This window comes from Hemiscyllium ocellatum, chromosome 4 (assembly GCF_020745735.1).
Source record: "Hemiscyllium ocellatum isolate sHemOce1 chromosome 4, sHemOce1.pat.X.cur, whole genome shotgun sequence".
Classification (NCBI taxonomy): Eukaryota; Metazoa; Chordata; class Chondrichthyes; order Orectolobiformes; family Hemiscylliidae; genus Hemiscyllium; species Hemiscyllium ocellatum.
In genome coordinates this window covers 100,311,908-100,327,827 of record NC_083404.1, presented here as the reverse complement: position 1 = coordinate 100,327,827, position 15,920 = coordinate 100,311,908, and the positions used below count along the sequence as shown (strand labels likewise).

At 40.3% G+C, this 15,920-nt stretch overlaps 1 protein-coding gene across 2 annotated transcripts in view; it reads left to right on the top strand.

The window, feature by feature from the left end:
* The window catches only part of cdh17 (cadherin 17, LI cadherin (liver-intestine)), a 95,629-nt gene that overhangs the window by 15,347 nt on the left and 64,362 nt on the right, over nt 1–15,920 (top strand). For both annotated transcript variants that reach the window (XM_060823667.1, XM_060823666.1), the window contains exons 3-5: nt 3,296–3,397; nt 9,044–9,178; nt 12,878–13,016. In XM_060823667.1, the coding sequence (XP_060679650.1) occupies nt 3,296–3,397; nt 9,044–9,178; nt 12,878–13,016 (376 nt within the window). The remainder of the gene's footprint in view (nt 1–3,295; nt 3,398–9,043; nt 9,179–12,877; nt 13,017–15,920) is intronic.

The following is a 15,920-nucleotide window of genomic DNA, read 5'->3' as shown; positions in this document are numbered from 1 at the left end:
GAGCTGCTCCAGTGTCCATACATCTTCCCTGAGGTATGGGGCCCAAAAATTGCTCACAATACTAGTTACAACTGCATTCTGCAAAGAAAGGGTAGTGGTACAAGGAGGGAGAAAAGTACCAAGGGCTTGCTAACATCACCCGCAGCTATTAAATCAGGAGAGATTGTCGGATGGGATTAAGTAGGAAGTGGGGAAGATTAGATAAGAGGAGATTGACATATTAAATGGTTTCAGCTCTGCCATTAGCAACTCATTAACCAATGGATGTTCCAGTAATGGATAGCATCTCCAGGATTTTCACAGGGTTTAGGATATATAATTGTACATATCCTTTTGCTGTCTCCATATGTGCATCATTTTGTCCTGCAACAAGGAGGAAAGTTTGTCAGTTGAGGTTGTGAAATCCCTTTTTGAATATTGTGGCTGCCATGTTTGAATAGCTGTTTGTGAGCATGAAACCCTGTGAGATATGTGTGTGAGAGGTTTGCAGCTGCTCTAAGTGCATAGGAATGCATTTGAGTCCATGAATGTTGGGTGCGAATTGTGATCAGTAGAGATTGTTAGTACGTTGGGTTGTGCTTAAATATGAAATGGCAGATGCTGGCTGAGCACTTGATAGGATATGACGTATGAAGATCCATTTAATGGCCTTGTCCACTCATTTGAGCCCATTTCACTTTTTGCAGTGCTACATCCAAGTCTTTGGAGCTTGGTTGTTGACAGTTAGCTCCACAACTGTCTGCTCTCACTTATTGCCTTTCAATGATGTGTTTGGAGGGCTCCCTGTCTCTCTGTGCACCTCCATTAGAGGGGCAGAAAGTTTTCGAGCTCCTTTGTTCTTTTTTCGTTCCTTCATTCTCACATTCCCGCATTCCGTTCACTTAATCTGAACTATCACCATCTTTTCTCCACTAGCATTCTACACCCCACCACTGCCACATGCCCATCCCCGCCTCTGCGCACCAACTATTGAATAAATGCTGCCCCCTCCACACTTCATTTCAGCTCTGATGAAGAGTAACCTTGACTCGAAACATTAGCTTGCTCTCACACGGGTGGAATTAAAGTTTCATATCACAGTTCCAGGCTGAATTTTATTGGCTGACTATCCCCTATACTACAGTTATTCAAAGACAAGGTGTTTTCATAAAGCCCGAGCCAATACCAGCTACAACAGATTGATAGGCCAGTTTTTCTATTATTATTTGTGAGATCTTCAGAAAAAGGGGTTGACCCTATTAGCTTTTAATTAAGAAAGCTACCTCTAAGTGAAGTCTGAAACTGGGCTCAATGAAACCAATTGTAATTTTCCCTGAAACTTGTCATTTGTGGGAATTGTGCACCAGCTTGTCATTTTCAAGCTCAGACATGTTAATCTCATAATTATTGGAAATGTCATTACTTCTCTCATAGAATATTCATAGCAAGAAATATTGCTTGAATGAGTTTATATGCATTACACAATTCTACAAGCACAAACTTTATTGCTTAGTTGTGAAGAAGTCTCTAAACTTAATTTGAATTGGATATAACAACATGTTTATTGTTATGACATGCATCTTGAATATTAACAATAGATGAGTAGCAGCTTTCTGCCACCATATTTAGCTTTCCTGACCTTGTGAGATCATTTAAGTTCTTCAAAGGATTTTCAGTGTTAGTAATTATCCACGTACTGCCTTCATAATTTTCAACTGTTCTCCAGTTCTTTGCACAATTCGAAACTTCCCATCTAACGCCTTGGTAATAACAATTAACGATGGCTACTTATTAGGCATTCAGTCATGGATAGGTCGCAATTTCCTCCAATGATTTCTAACTAAGATATTAAACTGAGATCCTATTTTCCCTCTCAGGTAGGTGTAAATATTTGAGGAAACTATTCAAAGTTGAGCAGGAAAGTTACTTTTTGAGTTTTGATGAATATTTATCCATCAAACTCAAGCATGAAAAGAAATTACCTGGTTGTTTATCTCATTATTGTTTTTGAGAGCTTGCTCTGTACATACATTCTGTTGTGTTTTCCTATGTTGCAATTATGATTACAATTCAAATGGATTTAATTGACGGAGTTTGAAAGAGACTATATAAAAGCCAATGATCTCATAGTTAATAATTTGGGAAAGTTTTGAAACTATCTGCATTCTAAATTGACAGGCACAAAGTCTACTTTATTCAAAGATAATACAAAGCTGTATGCTTGACAACCATTTACATAAATGATTTGGATGCGAGCATAAGAGGTACAGTTAGTAAGTTTGCAGATGACACCAAAATTGGAGGTGTAGTGGACAGCGAAGAGGGTTACCTCAGATTACAACAGGATCTGGACCAGATGGGCCAATGGGCTGCGAAGTGGCAGATGGAGTTTAATTCAGATAAATGCGAGGTGCTGCATTTTGGGAAAGCAAATCTTAGCAGGACTTATACACTTAATGGTAAGGTCCTAGGGAGTGTTGCTGAACAAAGAGACTTTGGAGTGCAGGTTCATAGTTCCTTGAAAGTGGAGTTGCAGGTAGATAGGATATTGAAGAAGGCATTTGGTATGCTTTCTTTTATTGGTCAGAGTATTGAGTACAGGAGTTGGGAGGTCATGTTGCAGCTGTGCAGGATATTGGTTAGGCCATTGTTGGAATATTGCGTGCAATTCTGGTCTCTTTCCTATTGGAAAGATGTTGTGAATCTTGAAAGGGTTCAGAAAAGATTTACAAGGATGTTGCCATGGTTGGAGGATCTGAGCTACAGGGAGAGGCTGAACAGGCTGGGGCTGTTTTCCCTTGAGCGTCAGAGACTGAGGGGTAATGTTATAGAGGTTTACAAAATTATGAGGTGCATGGATAGGAGAAATAGACAAAGTCTTTTCCCTGAGGTAGGGGAGTCCAGAACTAGAGGGCATAGGTTTAGAGTGAGAGGGGAAAGATATAAAAGAGACCTAAGGGGCACCATTTTCACACAGAGGGTGGTATGTGTATGGATTGAGCTGCCAGCGGATGTGGTGGAGGCTGGTACAAATGGCAAAATTTAAGAGGCATTTGGATGGGTATATGAATAGGAAGGGTTTGGAGGGATATGGGCCTGGTGCTGGCAGGTGGGACTAGATTGGGTTGGGATATCTGGTCAGCATGGACAGGTTGGACCGAAGGGTCTGTTTCCATGCTGTACATCTCTATGACTCTATGACTATGACAAAATATGATGGCATGTTTTTAACAGTAATATCTTGTTAAGTATTGATATTTTGAGATAAAAATAACTTCTGTACATGTTTGATTTCATTTCTTTATGTTAACTGCAGATTTTAACCACTGGAATTAATGCAAACTTGCCCAAAGGCCCATTGATAACAAGGGAACTTGCTATTACTGAGGAATTCACCGCTCCTCTTATGATATTTCAGGTAACATTCATAATTATGGTTGTATTTGTTTTATCTTGACCTCTACACAGTGAATAGTAAATAAAAAGTAAATTTTATGTCATAAAATTGTTGACAGCATATCTTACTCCTTTACTTAACTACAGAAAACCAACTCTCAAAAATGGTGCCCCAAGTTTCTTTGTGCTTTTTGTCACCACATGTCACTTTCCCATCCACACTAGTTGTTCTACCTTAAGTGAGTGCCTCTGTTGCTAATGTAACGTATGGGTTGCTGGGCCATTGCTGGCATTCCTAAGGGCAGGAAGGATCTCACTCTTCCAAAACGTTTCTCCATTTTTATCTGACTTTGAGTCTCAAGAACAAAAATGTAACACTGTTAATTATGCAGTGCATTGAACAGCATACCGTCTCAATCAGCTATCTTGTGTCCTATGAGAAAAGCAATTGCTGGTGCTGAAATTTGGAATAAAAAGAAACAAAAGGTGTATGTTTTCCCAAGCTCAGGGAAGAAACAGAAGTCTTCATATCATCATCTGAACTCGTCAGTCCAATAATGGGCTTTGCTTTCTTTTCATGTGGGGTCAAATGTCATGAAGGTATAGTTGAGTTCTGTACCTTTAAAAGAGTTGAAAAGCTTACAAGGACTGACAAAATACAGAAAGTCCTGAACAAAGTAAAAATGTAACACTTGGTTGACACATATAGCTGCAGATGAGCTGCCATGAAACAAAAATAAATTCAAATTCAGCCAAACAGTTTTAATTATGTCCCAATGAACCAAAATGGAACCAAACTTAAATTTAGTATTTTCATAATATTAAAACCAATGAAATGATCCAATGTTTTGGGATATAAAACATTTTGAACAGTTAAAAAAGAGAACTGCCAAGGACATCAACAACTATAAACCACTAACTGAACAGCAGTACAAAAGGTACCATTTATAATAGGTTTGCACAGGAGAACATTGAAACTGACCTAAGCAAAATCTACAGTGGAAAATCTACAAAGGAGAATCGACAAAGCTGACTGGGTTTTGAAATGTGATTTTTTTTTTGTTTGTAAATCTTAATCTGAATTTTATATCTAACCAGCATTGTGGAGTGGGAGGTAAAAGATAGGTTTAAGAGAAAGGAGTTGTAAATAGTTATTGGTTTAGTATTCTCTGTTGGACTTAAAGAATAAGATTGTTAATTTTTTCTTTAAATAGTGACCTCTGGGATAGTTCTTTGCCTCTCAAACTTTAACAGATTACAGCGCGAGGTGAGCTCTGTGTGTGGGGTTTACATTAGCAGAGGGGTTTACCTAGTGTCATAACAGCTTGGGGGTGTTTGTCTGATGTGAACAGGTTTAGACAGATCCAGTCTGAAATTTGGACAGGTTGGAATAAATTTGGGGTATGAAAAAGCCCCACAGATTTAAACACATGCAGGTTAGTGTCCTAAAATGCAGGTAAGTCAATTTGTTTAATTTAGGTGGTTTGCGGTTGGTTAAATTAAAAGTGAGAGAAATGGCTCTTAAAGTTGCTAAAGAAGTTCTGGAGTTTGAAGATGCTTCTCAAAGTTGCCAAGTAAGTTTAGAAAGAAAGAAAAAGGCCATACTTTTATAATTAGCAAAGAAGTTACATTTGGGTTAAGCAAGGACAAAAGTAAAGCTGAAATTGTAAGTGAGTTACTCAAACACTTAGGTGTGTCAGAGAAACAGACAAGTGCAGTAAAGTTTGAAAAACTTAAATTGCAATTGAGGAAAATGGAGTTAGAAGGTAAACAAAGGGAGAGAGAAAGGGAAAGAGAGAGAGAAGAGAGAGTGAGAGGGAAAAAGAGAGAGAGAAGATTCTTAGCTGAGCAAAAAGAGAGAGAATTTTAACTTGAGAAGTTGCAACTTAGTCAGCCAAGTCAAGTTAACAGGATGGAGATAACGATATATACAAATATGTCAAAACTCTGCCACATTTTGATGAGAAAGATGTTGAAGCTTTCTTTATTTCATTTGAAAAATTGGCTAGGATGATAGAGTGATCTGAGGATTTATGGGATATGCTACTTCAGACTAAACTGGTAGTGAGCTAATGAGGTATTTGCTACGCTGTCAGATGAGGGGTCAAAAGATTAGGAAGAAGTCAAACGGGCTATTTTAAGTGTTTATGAAAAGGTACCAGAAGCCTATAGACAGCAATTCAGAAACATAAAGAAGGAACCAGGTCAGACTTACTTGAGTTTGAAAGAATTAAACATAGTCATTTTGATAGATGGGTGCGGGCTTTAAAGATAGATGAGACCTATGAGGCTCTAAGAGAGATTGTTCTGTTGGAGGCATTTAAAAATTCACTTCCAGAGATGATAATAATTCATGTCGAGGAACAGAAAGTTCAGGAAGTGAAAAGGGCAGCAGAGTTAGCAGATGATTACATGTTGGAGCATAAGATAAGCTTCTGGCCAGAATTTCATCCTGTGAGGGATTGAAGGGAAAAGGGGAGATCCTATACTATGAAAGGAAGGGTAGAGAATGCTGGCAAGAGTGTACCACATGTTAAAGAAGCCCAAGAGGGTGGAAAGTAGGTGAAAGGCCTCAGGCATTTTCACTGTAATGGACTGGGACAAAGAAAATTACAATGCTGGGTAATTAGAAGGGTACTGGGAAAAGGTGTTTTCACTGCCAGAAGATGGGTAAAGTCACAATGCTGGTCGTTAAAGAAAGACACTGTGGGAAAAGATGTGGTAAAAGAAGCGAAGCCAGTGGCATTAGGGAAAGTAGTAAAGGAATACCCCAAGAAGAGTCGAGGATCTGCAGGAGAGTGCACAGCCTTGGCAGGGGCTGGGTATGGAGTTAGTACCTGATCTCTACAAAGAATATGCCTCTCTGGGTAAGATACAGCATCTAACCAGTCTTCAATAGTAAGATATGAGCAAATTTACACTTGTTCTGATCTGTCACCCTGGGGTATGGTAATTTATGGGATCGATGGACAGAAATTTAGCATTCCCCCATGTAAGATAGGGCAGCACGGTGGCACAGTGGTTAGCACTACTGCCTCACAGCACCAGAGACCCGGGTTCAGTTCCCACCTCAGGCGACTCTCTATGTGGAGTTTGCACATTCTCCCAGTGTCGGCGTGGATTTTCTCCAGGAGCTCTGATTTCCTCCCACCCTCCAAAATGTGCAGGTTAGGTGAATTGGCCATGTTAAATTGCCCCTAGTGTTAGGTGAAGGGGTAAATGTAGGGGAATGGGTCTGGGTGGGTTGCGCTTTGGTGGGTTGGTGTGGACTTGCCGAAGGGCCTGTTGCCACACTGTAAGTAATCTAATCTAAACTGCAAGATCAGGTTGCAATACCAATTCAAGACTGGGAAGTTACAGTGGGAGTGATTGACAGAGTGTCAGTTCCAGGAATCCAGTTTGTTCTTGGGAATTATTAAGCAGGATCCAAGGTGGGAGTGATACCCCTTGTTGTGGAAAAGCCCAAAGAAGACCAAGAAACTGAGGAGTTAAATCCGAAATATCCTGGCATTTTCCCAGACTGTGTAGTAACTAGATTCCACTATCTTAAGTCACAGCACGAAGCAAAAAGTAAATAGAAAGATTATGGAGTTGAGATTCAGTTAGTGGATACCCTGTTTGACGTAATGGTGCAGGAAAAACCTAAACAAGCAAAGGGTCAGACAGAAGTGTTTAGTCCTGAAAGGCTAAGAGTCTTGCAACAGAAAGACAAGATGATAAAAGATACATATGAGAATGCGTACTCTGAAAAAGAGGCAAAGGATATTCATGAATAATGATTTGGAGATGCCGGTGTTGGACTGGGGTGTACAAAGTTAAAAATCACACAACACCAAGTGATAGTCCAACAGATTTAATTGGAAGTACTAGCTGTCGGTGTGCTGCTTCTTCATCAGGTGGTAAGGCCACATTTGGAGTACTGTGTGCAGCTCTGGTCGCCTCACTTTAGGAAAGATGTGGAAGCTTTGGAGAGGGTGCAGAGGAGATTTACCAGGATGTTGCCTGGAATGGAGAATAGGTCGTACGAGGAAAGGTTGAGAGTGCTAGGCCTTTTCTTATTGAAACAGCGAAGTTTGAGGGGTGACTTGATAGAGGTTTATAAGGTGATCAGGGGAATAGATACAGTAGACAGTCAGAGACTTTTTCCTCGGGTACAACAGAGTGTTACAAGGGGACATAAATTTAAGGTGAAGGGTGGAAGGTATAGGGGGGATGTCAGGGGTAGGTTCTTTACCCAGAGAGTGGTGGGGGCATGGAATGCGCTGCCTGTGGGAGTGGCAGAGTCAGAATCATTGGTGACCTTTAAGCGGCAATTGGATAGGTACATGGATAGGTGCTTAAGCTAGGACAAATGTTCGACACAACATCGTGGGCCGAAGGGCCTGTTCTGTGCTGTATGTTTCTACGTTCTATGTTGTATACCTCAATATTCGCGAGTGTTATTATCTGAAAGATAGAATCCTAAAACAGAAATGGAGACCAAGGCAGATTAGTGCAGAGAAGTAATGGGCTGAAGTGCACCAGATTGTGTTGCAGGTAGAATACAGACAAGAAGTATTATGGGTAGCACATGAACTACCTATAGGAGGTTGTCTAGGGATACAAAAGATTCAAGCTAAGGTACAAAAACAGTTTTATTGGCCTGGAATGCACAAGAATGTGGTTAACTTTTACCATACGTGTCATACATGCCAAATGGTAGGTAATCCACAGGCGGTAATAAAACCAGCACCTTTGTTACCAATCCCTGCATTTTACATGGGTTATAATTGATTGTATAGGTCCCCTCCATAGAACTAGAAATGAGAAAGAACTGGAGAACAGGTGTTAGATTCACATTGGAGCCTTGTTGAGGTACACTATGAGTTGAATTTTATATGTTTGAAAGTAGGTAGGGGCTCATAAAATTCACTGAGTAGTCTGCCTGCTATTTACTTACCCACCATCCACCAGTGCCAGCTATTATGGGGATAATGGAGGTGATGGTAATTAATGCCCACTGAAAGGCTTTATCCTGTTCTTTTACCCTTGGCAGGAAATCGCCCTTGTCAAGTGATAGCCTGGTGGCTTTAGGTATATGGACTGGTGTCAGGAAAATGAAGAGTCCTCCATTGTAGAACCCTGGGCTCAAATAGGGCACCATTCTACTACCTGTCGCCCATGACACCAACTTTCCCTCAGTCTGTCAAACTTGGGCCCTCCAACTGCCACTCTTCTCATCCAGGCCTATCAGAGAAACCCCCTGAGTCAGGGCTCCAAAAGCTCCTGTGTTCTGGGACTGCCTGTAGTCCCAGTATTAGCCAGTGTTTAGACCTGGGGCTGCAGGGACTACTGAGCTGCTGGGCCTCTGATTGGCCAGAAGCAATCCCCCCACCCCTCCCACCACATGCACCCCCCACCACCATCAACATGGTATTGGGGAAGCAGAGGTCCCACCTTAAAGCAATTATTCCTGCTCCCAGCATTAAATTACTGAGCAATAGTCAGGTTGCTGAGGACCTAGCTGCCCCATAACATCCACCCTGTAACTCCTAAGATACTCATGCAGATACAATAGAATTTTACTTTAGTTATTTGTATTGCTGATAGTAGAATAATTTGGTACTTGATTGTATAGTTTACAGTATCACACACACACTAGATTATTATGTCATTTCCTTCACTATAGTTTACGTCAGAGAATGTTGATGTGAAGACATTTGCAATAATTGGTGAAACAAATGGCGCATTCAACATTTTAGACAACTGGTTGGTTGCCAATGTGAGCCTGGACCGTGAAGAAAAAGCATCGTATGAATTAAAGGTAAGCAGAAAGAATAAATTCCAAATACTGAAACATTGCTGTATGTCAGTGATGATGCAAATATATAGGTTGAAAAGAGATGAAGCCAATTGCATTGGTTGATGTGTGCAGAGCGCAGATGCTCCGCAAACCAGTCTCTGAGTCTACATTTAGTCTTGGGGAGCATCTTACATTGACCGATGGCAATGACAATGGCAAACACAGGCCTGTTGTGTCTGTAAAATCCTTCTTACAAACATCTGGAAGGATCCTATTCCATAAGAACTGAGGGTGCTGAATGTACAGAACATAGTCTAGTTGAGAACATCAATATTCATCATCAACAGTGGCTTAGTAACAGCACCACTAATGATGAGGGCCATGTCCTTAAGGATATAGTTGCTAAACTGGGTCAGCAGCACACAGTAAGTGAATGAGTATGAGGGAAAATCTGTTCAACAACGTCCTTCCAAACTACATGTATATGTCCTATACATATACATCCATCAATGTCAGCATCAGTAGGAGTGACAACGGCACAATCATTGTGAAGAAAAAGACTCATCTTCACATTGACGCTACGATCCACGATATTGTATGGCACTACCACTGTGTAAAATGGATAGGCTTCAAATAGATTTAGCAACTCAAAACTGAGTATCTGTAAGACACTGTGGCCATCAGTGGAATTGATCCAAACACAATCTGTGACCGTACGGCCTAGTGCAACCCACATTCTACCATTGCCATCATGCCAGAAACTGCATCAGTAATATCGAAACAAAGTGTCTACAATGCAAGATAACTATCAAAAGCAATATGCAGAACATAGGGCTAAACAGTCTAACAATCAGTGGATCAGATCTAAGCTCTGTAATCTTGCCACATTCAGTTGTGTATAATTGTGGATGATTAAACAAGAGGAGGAGACTCCACAAACATCCTCATCCTCAACAATGTGGGAGACTAGCATCAGTGCAAATGATAAGGCTGAAGTATTTGCATCTATCTTTAGCCAGAAGCACTGAATGGGTGATCATTTCGGCCTCCCTCTGTGGTCAAAGAGTCATAGAGAGTCACAGAATAAAGACCTCTGGTTAATCAAGCAAAATGTACTGGTCAAAAACAACCAACCAACTATTCAAATCCCATTTTCAAGCACTTTGCCCACAGTTTTCTCTGCCTTGGCATCGCAAGTGCATGTTTACATACTGAGTAAATATTTGCATTGTAGATCTCTCTTAAACGTCCCCCCTCCCGCAACTTGAACTTGTATCACCGAGTAATTGTCCCATCCACCCTGGGAAAAAGCATCATAATTTGCACTCATTCAATGCCATTCACAACCTTATAAACACCCCTCAACCTCTATGTACCATCGAAAACAAATCCAATCTATCCAAATTTCCTTCATAGCTAAACTCCTCCATACCAGGCAACATGCTGGCAAGCTTTTCTTGTACCCTCTTCGAAGCATCCAAATCCTTCTGGTATTGTGGTGACCAGAACTGGATGCATAAAGTGTTGCCTGACTGAAGTTCTCTAAAATTACAGCATAACTTTGCCTATCCTTATACCCAATGTCCTTTCCAAAGAAGGCAAGCATGCCGTAGGAACCTTTTACTACCTTTTCTATCTGCACTGCCTGTGGACCTGCTCTATCTGCATATCAATACACCTAAGAGTTCTGCCATTTGCTATATAAATTCCACCTGTACTTGACCTTCAAAATGCATCACCTCACATTTGTCTGGATGAAACTCCATTTGCCGTTTTTTGCTCATGCATCAAACTGATCTAGATCCTGCAGTGTCCTCTGACAATCATCTTTACTATCTGCAACTCCACCAATCTTTATTTCATTCACAAATTTACTGATAGACCAGCCATGTTTTTTTCCATATCATTTCTGGCAACCAGTAACAGCAGGGGTCCATTGCCACTGATCAGCCATTTTGACCAGCTGTCTATTTCCTCCTATAATCTAAAGCTATCCTCTTCGCAATTTGCCAATCAACAAGTTTTCATATTGTTTACTGCTTTACTGATCAATCCATAATGGTCCCCAGTGTCACAGATGCCAATCTTCAGCTAACTCAATTAACTCCACTTGATATCAAAACTGGCTGAAGGTACTGATACTGTAAAGACTGTGTGTCCTGAAAGAACTCTAACAATCATACTGAACACTTGTGCTCCAGACTAGCTGCCACATAGGACAAGCTGCTCCAATCCATCTATCCAACAATGTGAAAATTAACCCAGGTATACCCCATGCATGTAAAACAAGGCAAATCCAACTGGGCAAATTATTGCCCCATCAACCTACTCTCTAACATCAGCAAAGTAATGGCAGGGATCATTGGCAGTGCTATCAAATGGCATTTACAAAGGAATTACCTGCTTACTGATGCTCATTTTGGGTTTCACCAGGGCCACTCAGCTCCTGACCTCCTTATATCCTTGGCCCCAAATGAAACAGTACATCTGAACTCGAGAGGTGAGGTGAGAGAGTGACTGTCCTTGACATCATAGTCAGTCATTCCTATTTAACTGAATGTGGCATCAAGGAGCCCGAACAAAACTGGAATTAGTGGGAATTAAGGAGCAAGCTCTCTGTTGGTTGGGGTCATACCTGGCACAAAGGAAGATGGCTATGATTGTTGGGGATGTCAAAATCTCAACTTCAGGCTATCTGTGCTGGAGTTCCTCAGGGTATTTCTCTAGGCCTAACCTCTTTAAGCTGCTTCACCAATAAACTTCCATCCTTCATAAGTTCAGAAGAGGGGATCTTCATTGATGAAGAATTTGTGTTGAGTAATTCACCTATTGCTTCCCCGACGGAATAATCTCATTAACTGGATGAATGCAGCTCCAATAATAGTCAAGAAGCTTGAGCCCATTAGGACTAGGCAGTCCTCTTGACTGGCTATCCATCAATCACATTCAACAATCACTCCCTTCATGATTAGTTATGCATAGTGTCAACAGTGTGAACCATCTACAAGATGCATTGTGATCACTCACTGAAGTTCCTTCGACAGCAGCTTTTAAAAACAGATGTAGTACTCATCAAACCACCTGATTTACACAAAATGATGTTGAGCTTCCTAGGTGTTCTGGGATCTGCACTTATCAAGGCTAGTGGAGAAGTGGGGAAATAAGATGTGAGTGACCTGTCGCAACATTGGCAACCTCTGACCTGGTCTTGCAGCTACAGTATTTTGCATGGTTAGTCTAGCTCAGTCTCTGGTCAATGATAGCCCCAGATTTAAATACTAAAGGATTTAGCTATTGGCTGTCAAGGGGTCATGGTTAGATTCTCTCTTGTCGAAGATGGTCAATATCTTGCACTTGTGTGGTGTGCATGTTAATTATCACATCTTAGTTCAAACATGTTGTTGTCCAGGTCTTGCTGCTCATGGAAACAGTTGTAAATGGAATTGATTCTGCTGCAATCACATTAATTTATGCTCTGAAGGGAGGGCCAGTGGTGAAGCGGCTGAAACTAGCTGAGACTAGAATGTTACTCTGCAATGTTGTCCTGCAGCTAAGATTATTGTCCTCCAACAATAATGCCAACAAAATGAACAGCTTTCCAATTCTCTTGGTGGAGAAGTGATAGATTTGGATGGCTTCCTTTTCATGCAATTATCTATTGGTGAATAGAATGATTTAATTTTTAAAAAATAATTGTTGTCTCACCTTCTTTGCTTTTAGATAGTAGGTCAAAATGATGCTAAAGAAACAGTTGAAGGACCTAAAGTTGTCACCATTTTACTTCGTGATATAAATGACAATCAACCAATATTCACAGAACAACAGTATGATGGAGTGGTCCGCCAGAAGTCCAGGCCTGGTATGTGACATTTCTGTAACTAAGGTCCAATTATGAATGTGGATAATTTTGATATTATTTCAGTTTGAGAAGGTAGCTCACTATCCACTCAAGGGCAACTGGGGATGAAAAATAAATGCTGGCACAGCCAGCGAATGAATGAATGAAGCAATTGGATAACAAAAAACTGCTATTGAGAATGTATTGGGGCAGACAGTTCCAGATTCAGTTGTGAATTGTCGAGTAAAGTTAGTGGTGGCTATGCAAAAAAATCATAGTTGTTGTCTGCAGAGAACAAAATTGTGTTGGAGGTCTTAACTCCAAGGGCATTCCAGACAAGGAGGTTAATTGAACCCTTTTGTGATTTCTTAATTTCTTTCCTAGTTCCTTAAACGCTATTTTGTAGGACCTCATCCCTCTTTATATCAATATGAACATTGGAAAATTATTCACTGTCACTGTTGCACTTGGTCTGTACCTGATTAGTAACATTCTTGACCCTGGCATTAAGAGGCAACCCATTATCCTGGACTCACAACTCTGGCTGCAGAAATAGTGTCCACTCCCCAGTTGTAGAATCTCCATCACTACTGCTTTCCCAATCTTCCTCCTGCTCCCTCTTGTATAGCTCAGAATGAAATTTTTTTTAAAAAATTTCATTTATGGCATGTGTGAATAGCTGGCTGGGTCAACATTGTTATTGTCAGAACCTAATTACCCTTTGAACTAAGTGATTTGCTATAGGCATTTCAGAGGACAGATAATGGACAACCATATTGCTGTGAGTTTGGAGTCACATATAGGCCAGACCAAGTAAGGATCATAGATTCCTTCCTTAGATACCATTAGTGAATCAGATTTTTTAATGACATTTGCCAATGTTTCCATGGTCACTGTTAGGCTTTTTAAAAATTAATTTTTAGAATTAAATTTCATACTCTTATTGAATTCAAATTTTATCATATGCCATGGTCAGATTTGAACTCAGAACATAAAACATTAACCTGCGTCTTGGAATTACTAGTCCAGTGATGATACATTATGAGATCATTGTCTCCCCTTTGGTTTAGAGAGTGAGATGTATTGAGGGAATGCTGTACAATCTGCCTGGTTCTCCTCGATTGCCTGGCTGTCACTATTTTCTATCTACCTACAAACTCTTAAAAGAATGGATTGGGCATGTTAATAAACTCAGCCTCAGAAAACATCTCAAAACTGTCAATGTCACAATGCAATAAAGTGAAGGCAGCGCTGCTCAAATTCCAAAACATGCAATATGACTTATCAAGACTATTACATTTTCTGCACACGTGATTATGCATGATACACAGCATCCTGTTGCCCTCCCGTGCAACAAATTACTATTCCAAGGAGTTGAGATGTTCTGCCTTGCCTTTATTTATTACACCATTAATTGATGTAGCAGAAGTGAACTTCAGACACAAATAAAAGCTCACTACCCACTGACTAATCAGCTCATTTCCTTAAACTGATGTCACGTTACTCTCCAGGGTGGTTAAATTCAACGTGTTACTTAAGTCCTGTTATTTACAATACTGAAAAATTCAGAACTCTTTAAAATTGCATTCCCTTCCTTTTTCATTTTAAACATCCTTAGACTTAATTTATTATTTGAAAACTGTAGTGATATGACAAATGATCAAATTAATTTGTACTAATGAACTCATTTGGACTTACTTTACAGTTAGTTAGCTTAATTAAAGAAGAATAACAATTAAGAACATAATTTAAAATGAAAAAACAACTCTGATTGTACTCATCCCATGTGCCCCCTTGTTCTGTGGCAGCAGTTTGTGATATACCTCTGCTTTTTACCAATATTCTTTCTTCCCACAGTGTTTTACTGCTATCATTCTGCTGAAGTTTCTCATGCTATTTCTTAAGGCTCCTCTGTCCTGATTTATTTTGTTGTACTTCTTCTATTGGTGTTTCCATTGCTGCTTGTAAAAACACTTCACTTCTGGTGGGCAAATTCCTGCTTTGCTATTGCCAATGTTTCCTGCACTCTACTTCAGGTGTCCTCTCTTGTCCTCTGCTTCTCTAAAATGCATTCATTTTATTAAAAAGAAGACTTACTTGAGACATGAATGACCCTGACAAAATCATATTCATTTCTCACTTGACCCGACAAGCAGGTCCTTGCCTGTGGAGTTCTTCAGTTGGTGCAATCTTTGTAGCATTGGACCTCACACTGTAGTAAGTGGGATATTGCTCTAGGTTATTTATCCATTGATAATGAATTACATAGAACATGCAGCACAGAAAAAAAGGCCATTTGGTTTCTGAATGAGGATCAGAGGTGGGAGAAATCCCAGTTTTGTGAACCTAACTTTTACAAGTGACCTGCTACACTTTGGAGTTCAGTCAAGAATACACATTGGATTGGGAACCTGACCAGGTGAGTCAGGAAGAACCAGGGAGATGTCCTGGTACCTGAGGATGACTGGGCAAAAAGTCTTCTTGGAGACTGCAGCACATTACATAAGTTTGGAAATAAAGAAAAAACAGGACACATCCCTCCTACTCCTGCATTCATATTTTAACTTGTATTAGTTAACCTTCACGGGGTCATCAGTGGTCTAGTGGGGTTGTCAGTGGACTAGTAACACAAAGGCACAGGCTAATGATCTGGAAACATGAGTTCAAATCTCGACACAGAAATGTGGAATTAAAATCTAATCTAATAGTGACCAAGCAACTACAGCCAATAGTTGTAAAATTTGATTTAGTTTACCAAAATCCTTTCTGGAAGGAAATATGTCATCCTTAACCAGTTTGGCCCACATGTCACTCTGGACCCAGAGCAATGTGGTTTATTCTTAACTACTCTCCAAAACATTCTAACAAGCACTCAGTTCAAATGAAACAAGGGGTGGACAAAAAGTGCTGGTGATTGTCAGAGAT